This window comes from Anopheles merus, chromosome 3L (assembly GCF_017562075.2).
Source record: "Anopheles merus strain MAF chromosome 3L, AmerM5.1, whole genome shotgun sequence".
NCBI lineage: Eukaryota > Metazoa > Arthropoda > Insecta > Diptera > Culicidae > Anopheles > Anopheles merus.
In genome coordinates this window covers 28400250-28408433 of record NC_054085.1, presented here as the reverse complement: position 1 = coordinate 28408433, position 8184 = coordinate 28400250, and the positions used below count along the sequence as shown (strand labels likewise).

Sequence of the window (8184 nt, the reverse complement as noted above, 5' to 3'; positions counted from 1 at the left end):
GACGTCGGGAGCAAGATAGGGAGTGAGAACAACGGGGAAGATGGTACGCTAGACACTGCTCATCCTTCCCAGCAGGATGCTTGAGCATAAATCCGATACGCACGTGAAACCATAATTCAATGTGCGGCAGAAAAGAGGGTCCTAAAATCACCCGCTCACAGCATTGTCCCTAGTAAAAGAGCGTTTCTTTTGCGCATTTTTTGTGTGTGTGTTTTGGTTCAGTTTTTTTTCTCCCTTCGCTCCTTCAACTATTTTTCTATCGGTGCGCGCGTCGCAACGGGATAAGCAATCATCAGTCGGCAATAGCAATATGGAATGTCATTGTTGTGGAACGAATCACCCATTTCCCGGACGCCGGCCGACCGGTCGGTCCCCGCGTAATTGATTATGAATTTATGGCACGAGTGATTTGTGTTGGGCGATTGGTAGGGATTGACGGCTCGGGCACTAAAATAGAAATCGTTGGTCAAAGCGGTTTGCGATAGGCAATCGTAAAACCGGAGCTAGATAGGTGTTGGGTTGTGTGTAAGTGTATGTAGACTAAGTATGTGCCAAGAGAAATGTTGTGTAAAGAGTAGTATTGATTCCAAACAGTGTAGTTTTTGAACGATTCATGCTCATTTTTCAGGATTGCTATTAATTCTACTTAAACAAATAGTTACAGAAATAGAGATATCGTGTTTATTTTATTTATTTTTATGTAAACGTTACGGGAACCTCCAAAAGAATCCCATCATAAGGGGTCAATTGATAGAGACACTATCTCACGGTTCTTATAATACCCAAAACAATGCTCTATGATAAATGATGCTTTGTAAATCTCCTCAAACAGCACCTAAAAGCAATCTGAACCGTAGCCTCTACCAAAGCCAAACACCCCGCACCGCGCCGAGATTACGCGCAACGGGCCAACCCGCCAGCAACGTGTCAATATTTACACAACGGAATCACACGGAAACGCGACCGAAGCAATTGGATTGACAACGGGCCGGCCGACACCGGCAAAACAAGCAGGCCAAACACCTTCAATGTACCGGGCTCGGCCCGCGTCAGTTCAAAAGTGCAAAAGTCACAGTCAAACACAGTTTTCTTACCTACCCCCTCTTCCCGCCGAGAACGTTTTCCGTTTCGTAACTCGCGGGAAAAATTGTCACACACCCGCACTCAATTGCGAGAACTCAGTGCAGTGCCAGTGCTGGCAGTCAACGTGACGATGCACAGAATTAACGGCACCGATTTAGGTGAAACTGTGTACTGTGGGAGTGCATCGAGGTTGTGGCCTTTATTTTTTTACGTAAACCATGCAACGTGGACCGGTTTAAGAACCAATTTCCAACACCTTCGTACGGCTTCACGGCAAAACCGCAAAACGCTGGAAGCGGATCGTTTGGCACGGTTTTCCATTTCAAATTGGTGCTTTATTTTAACTCTTTACGCAGCCCGGTTCGCAGTCGGCAGAGCGCATTATTGTTGAGAGAGTTTGTGGGATTTTCTTGAAGGTTTTCCATTGCAGTTAACTCGTTTGGCTTTTTCGCTGCCGGCTTTGTGTTACCGATCGTACCGATTGGGGTGGCAGGAAATATGACGCGTGAAAAGGTTGCTATCTTAGAAAAGGGAGTAGTGTTCCTGCAGTGAAGTTTAATCATTGGTACAGTCGGTATCGAGTTTTGGGCTAAAATATGAGACGAATGAGCTATTATGATTATCTATTGAGGAAATAAAAAGAAACAGTTTTCATGCATCACGTGGGTTGGTGACTGAGGTTCTTTCATTACTATTCCATTCTATTTTATTGATTATTGACTTATATTCAAAATGCTTAAATTCCTGTTATAACTCATTCGTTCATCTATTGTCGCGAATTAACTACAACATTCTCACATGTTTCAAGTTGTGTTTAAACATCGAATAACTTGCGAAAGCATAGTTAATTGCAGAACAAAGATACAAAGAGCTCTGGCTGTCAAAGAACACAAACTCGTCTTATCATACACCCAGTGCCTGCAACTGTCCAACTTTGGTGAGAAGCAGACATATGCTCACATCATCAATTACAAACTTAATGTAGTTTCGTTTCGTACCGAGTTTTCTTTTTTTTTTGTGCCACTCCTCAGCTCGCCCGTTCGCTACCACTTTGTGGCCACTTTCCCCGGGCAAGCCGAACTACATCGTCATTTCGAGTGGGTTTTTACCACACTCCCGAGACACGCCCGGAAGCGCTGGCTGCATGGAAACGCTGGCGCGCAAAAACGGTTTCAGTGTGGAGGAAATAATTAAACTACAATACAACTGCACTTTCACACGGGTGGTAAAACATTGCTGCTGCTGCTGCTGCTACTGCTGCTGATGTCTTAAGAGTGGAACAACTTCTTTTTAGTCATCTAGGATAGGGGCGCCTCCATCCGTTAGGTTTCAATCGAGTCGCTAGAAGAAACAATGTACTGTTTCTGCTGATGTTGCTGTTGCTGCTGCTGCTGTCGCTTCGGATGTTGTAAAAGTGGTTCTTTGGGGAGATGAAAAATAGCTGTAAGGAGCTGCTTGATTTGTACGTGTTTTTTTCACCGCCTGTTTGTTCAACACCAGGTGAAACAAAACCCCCAAAACGGACACGTACTTTTGACACTGTGCGAAACGGTGCGAAAACCGCTGTGCGAGTGAGTGCCTGAGGAAAATTAATGATCCGCCTGGAAAATTAACCAGCACGCCAGGGGAGGAAGTAGCTGCGCGCGCGCGCGCGGTATTGCTGAAGTTTGCCAACCACCGGAACTGGACCGGTTGTGGGCCGGGTGACCGCTGTCGGTTATGTTGCGGTAGCGGATTCCCTATTCTTATCTTTTAAATCGTCGCCGAAGGGCGAAAAAGTTTGCCCATTGCCTGGCTAGGCTAATGATCTGTTGTCGTCTGTGGGAAAAGTTTTTGCAGTCGATTCCCGGCAGTTGGGGAGCGGTTGCCCTGGCGGGCTAGTAATTAAATATGATAATGTAGCCCCGTTGGCCTATTGCGGGCGTTTGTTAAACTTTGCTTTCCGTTGCCTCAACCGTAAAGAGTGCTCAAGAAAGGGAGCATTTGTGGGTGGAGAATTTTTTTTTCTTATTTCTACGATTTAAACGCACATTTGCTATGGCCGTCGTTTGTCATCAAGCGGGCCCACTAAGTGGGTTGTATTTCAAACTGATGTTTATTGCGGTGAAAAGGGCAAGCACAGGCTGTGGTCTATGGTTGAAGCGATAGCATGCGGTCGTGTCCTTGTCAAGGGGAATCCAGTCATGCCTTTTGAAGGAAATATTAATAAGCTTAAACAAGAATGATAAAAAAGCATAAAACAAGAATATGTGTCAGTTGTTGTGTAATTAATATAGCACATGGAAAAATTTTTGAAATAATATTTTAAAACTTAATAAAACTATCTTTCGAACATAAGAAAATGGATTATTGGAACAAAGGTATAAGCAGATAAAGAGATATAAAACAAAAAAAAACATTGAAACAAACAAATAAAAAGATAAGTAGATGAAGAAACAGTAAAATAAAGATAAAGAGATATAAAACAAAAAAACATTGAAACAAACAAACAAAATAAGAATTAGATGAAGAAACAGTAAAATAAAGAATGATAAATAAACAGGGGATAATAAATAAAAATCTAGCGTTAATATTTTGTGAAGAGTCAAAAAAGAACGATTATAATTGCAAAAAAAAAAAACTGCAGAAACGATGCAAAAAGGAATAAATTGAAATTACACGATAAAATTGTTATAAAAAACAGAAACAAAATATCTAAAATCCTCAAAACCTAAGAAGAATTTGAAATAAAGTATTCTACATTATGCTAGTTTTAAGATGAATTATTTTTAAATTCTACTCTTTTGCCAGCTTTTGCTGAAATCAATCAACCTTTTACTGGCTACATACTCAGGACGTAGGTTTTCTAAGAAATTTTGAGAAGAAATGAACGACCTTTTTATCGTCTGTTGAGGAGTATCAATTACCATTTATTGCGCTTACAGCAGACGGTTTCTCGGTCGATTGAGATAATTTCCAACTGATCAAAAGAATTGTAGTCGACAGCAATATGCTGGATACGCACTGCACGTCAAGCCTCACTGGCGTACACTTAACACAATTGCATCAAAGGTATATAGCGTAGCCAAATGTTATTGAAGTTGACGGAGGAGAAAAAAAAACCTCCACTCTATCAGTCACTAAAAAGGCACTGTGATTGCAATTACAAAGCAAACATCATTCTTCTGAACGCAAATATGGTGAGTTTTTGCGTCGCAGTTTTGCATCGGTCAGAGCTCACGTTCCACACCAACGATTTAGTAATTACGTGCGATCGTTGGGGTATGGTTTTCTGCGCGTATTTGAATGATCAACCATTCCAATAGCTCTATTCAGTTGTCGAATGCAACTCTGCTACTAGCAAGCGCTTACAGTCATGTAACATCAAGTATCTATCCTTTGAACGATGACTGACCAGCAACTCCCCAGCTACTTCTTTGAAGGGTGGAGCGTAATTTGAGCGTTTACCTACAACCCTTCGAATTCGTTTTTCCACGCAACCAAAAAGTAAAAATAAAGCAGCAACTCGTACTTGCATCCTTCTGCACAGACAGACAGGCAGATGGAGGCAGACAGTTTTCTTCAAATTGCTCAAGCAAAAGGATTTACAGAATTGCGCTAAACGGTTGCCGCGTGCTGCCTACCGTCTTTCTGATGCTACTGTTTGAAGAACTGAACGTACCGCGGCAACGAAACGAAGGGACCTATAATTGAAAACGTAAAGTTCCAAAAACCGCACGCACAACAAAGCAACAACGTTTGGCGGGATGAAGAAGATGATGATGATGATGTTGATGGTTCACTGGAAAAGCCAGACACTGGGCAAACTAGCAGACTGCACAGCGATGTTGTGTAGCCGGTGTGCAGAAAGGAACAGTGGACAAAATCGATAACTACTTCCATCGAAAATTTACCTCTTCAGATGTGACTTCAGTTCTTCAGGTACTGTGTGTTAAGCACGTAACTAGCGAATCGTACCATTCCTAGAAGCATTTGCTCGTCCTGCGGCCGCTTTTTTATCTTCCAGCTAATCGAGGCACATCGAAACTTGGGGTGAGCGTTGAGCACGTTATGTGTGCACAGATCAGCCCACCACCGCCGCCGAATGGTTGTAACGGATGTCTGACTTCGAAATGTGAAGTAACTGCCTTTCATCGAACCGTAGCACCGAACGTATGCAGTACACACAAAAGGACAAGCAATTAAACTCACATGCTCGAAGCGTACGCACGCCACCGGCCAGTAGTGCCAGTGGCAGTAGTGCCAGTAGACCCTTGTTGCCCAAACCGTAACCGTTTCCACTTTTTTTTTTATCACCAGCACTGTTGTGTTCGATTAGGATTCAGATAGCGGGAGAGTTTTTTGATTGTGGTTTTGTGAAGCTTCAGTGCCAATCAATAAGGAAAGGAAGGAGGAGATGGCGGTTCGATTATCAGACCGAAACCGAAGAGAACGTCTTTACCGACGAAAAAGCCGACTGAAACTGATTGTCAATTACACCGTATCGTAACCGTCACGGGCATCGATTTATTTTCCCTTTCTGTATAGCAGCAAACGTACACGAGCTTGAAAAGCCACGGTTGCACACCGTTACATGGATAAGAGTAAAAACGTTATCACAACTAGTTTGTTCTATCACTTTATGGTAGTGTTGTTTGTGTTTTTTTATACGGGAGCCTTCTAAATAGTGTACAGTTTACAAAGCACAGTATCACCCGGAAGGCACGCCTTGAATGGGTCGTAGTAGATGTAATCCTCCAGACACTTTCGAACGCTCGGTTCTCCCTGGAAGCAGTAAACGTAGCTCGTGCAGTCATTTGCGATCGGTATGTAGCCGGTAAAGCCCTCAATGCAGCCCGTGTTCCCGTCTCCAGGATCACCTCCAACTTCTGGTGGAACGGCTTCAGTGATGGCAGGCGGTACTTGTGACGAGGTACCATCATTTCCATTGATCTCAGCACAAGTTTCGCTGTTTCCTTTGATGCACGACTTCAGGTAGACCGAGAAGTAGTATCCATTATTGCAGCTTTCTTCTTTCGCCTTACTATTGGAACAGACAATGTATTTCGTGCAGGAGTCTGGGTGGGGCACGCTACCTTGAATAGCGTTGACACACAGATAATCGTACGTTCCAGAGCTCTCCGAGGAATCCTCCTCAGATCCGGCCTTTTCAGTAGTTGGGAAGGTTGGCTCTGGCTCCACAACAGTGCTTTGGGTTGTAGACTCCTCTTGAACATCGTCAGGGCACGCTCCATTCTTCTGCTTGATACATAGATGCAGTTTCGAGGTGTATGCATAACCCTTAATGCAGCTCTGTTCCTTGGCCTTGTACTTGTAGCAGGAGATGTATTTGTTGCACGACTCAGGGTGAGCCACGCTTCCTACAAGAGTCTTGGCACACAGATAATCGTACGTTCCAGAGCTCTCCGATGAATCCTCCTCAGATCCGGCCTTTTCAGTAGTTGGGAAGGTTGGCTCTGGCTCCACAACAGTGCTTTGGGTTGTAGACTCCTCTTGAACATCGTCAGGGCACGCTCCATTCTTCTGCTTGATACATAGATGCAGTTTGGAGGTGTATGCATAACCCTTCATGCAGCTCTGTTCCTTGGCCTTGTACTTGTAACAGGAGATGTATTTGTTGCACGTCTCAGGGTGAGCCACGCTTCCTACAAGAGTCTTGGCACACAGATAATCGTACGTTCCAGAGCTCTCCGAGGAGTCCTCCTCAGATCCGGCCTCTTCAGTAGTTGGGAAGGTTGGCTCTGGCTCCGCAACAGTGCTTTGGGTTGTAGACTCCTCTTGAACATCGTCAGGGCACGCTCCATTCTTCTGCTTGATACATAGATGCAGTTTCGAGGTGTATGCATAACCCTTAATGCAGCTCTGTTCCTTGGCCTTGTACTTGTAGCAGGAGATGTATTTGGTGCACGTCTCAGGGTGAGCCACGCTTCCTACAAGAGTCTTGGCACACAGATAATCGTACGTTCCAGAGCTCTCCGAGGAATCCTCCTCAGATCCGGCCTCTTCAGTAGTTGGGAAGGTTGGCTCTGGCTCCACAACAGTGCTTTGGGTTGTAGACTCCTCTTGAACATCGTCAGGGCACGCTCCATTCTTCTGCTTGATACATAGATGCAGTTTCGAGGTGTATGCATAACCCTTAATGCAGCTCTGTTCCTTGGCCTTGTACTTGTAGCAGGAGATGTATTTGTTGCACGACTCAGGGTGAGCCACGCTTCCTACAAGAGTCTTGGCACACAGATAATCGTACGTTCCAGAGCTCTCCGAGGAATCCTCCTCAGATACGGCCTCTACAGTAGTTGGGAAGGTTGGCTCTGGCTCCACAACAGTACTTTGGGTTGTTGGTTCGTCAGGCTCTGCCGTACACGTCACTTTGCTGCCGGGGCTACAGCTAATAAAATCAGCTATAAATATGAGACCGTCTTCACATCGTTCAATCGTTGCCTTTTCTTTATTACACACGAGATACCGATCGCATGCCGTTGGATGAGCTCGTACACCGTACAACACTTTGTAACAAAGGTAATCATACTGCTCAGCGTCCTCCTCTTGTTCTGGTTCTGGCTCTGGAACTGGTTCTGGCTGAGGTTCCGGTTCTGGAGCAGTTTCCACAGCACAGATAGCACGATCTGCTTGTACACACTTTCCTGTCACCATATCGTAGTACTTTTTCTTGCAATCTTTAATCTCTAACACACCCTTCTTGCAAAGTAAATACTTGTGACAGTCACCCGCGATACCGTAGGTGAGTCCTTCCTCCTGCTTCGAACAACTACCATCAGTAGAAGACTTTTCCGCCCTCGCTGATCCAAGAATGGCCAGCAGCGCCACAGCTTGTATCACTAGAAGTCTCATGGTTTGTTTGTTTGTCTGTTGTACTGCTGGGTGATCGGAAGATGGACTGCTTTTATACTCAGCCCCTTATAATACATATCCTTATCAAGCAGTATATAATTTATGATGGTCTGAGACAGACCAATTGCACAAGCGACCCGCGATGCAGCTGACCATGACCACGGTGAATTACCGGGTGTTATCGTTTCGCGGCTTGAAATAGTCGTTTTTTTCTTTATTTTTAGTCAACAAAAATCGATAGCCACATTG

The 8184-nt window shown here is 44.5% G+C and overlaps 1 protein-coding gene across 2 annotated transcripts; it reads right to left on the bottom strand.

Moving 5' to 3' along the window:
• Positions 1–5549: 5549 nt before the first annotated feature.
• On the bottom strand, positions 5550–7968 carry LOC121599838. Of its 2 annotated transcripts, XM_041927926.1 has the most exons (2): positions 6502–7968; positions 5550–6216 (listed from the first exon to the last, which is right to left on the bottom strand). In XM_041927926.1, exons 1-2 carry the CDS (start codon positions 7933–7935, stop codon positions 5743–5745), a joined length of 1908 nt encoding a protein of 635 aa, XP_041783860.1. In that variant the 5' UTR covers positions 7936–7968; the 3' UTR covers positions 5550–5742. The 2 variants fall into 2 exon arrangements, with proteins under 2 accessions (XP_041783860.1, XP_041783859.1); XM_041927925.1 differs by having other exon boundaries at positions 5550–7968.
• Positions 7969–8184: the final 216 nt, after the last annotated feature.

Excerpts from the sequence above, each read along its gene's own strand:
- LOC121599838 (XM_041927925.1), bottom strand. The coding sequence starts at position 7,935 with ATGAGACTTCTAGTGATACAAGCTGTGGCGCTGCTGGCCATTCTTGGA.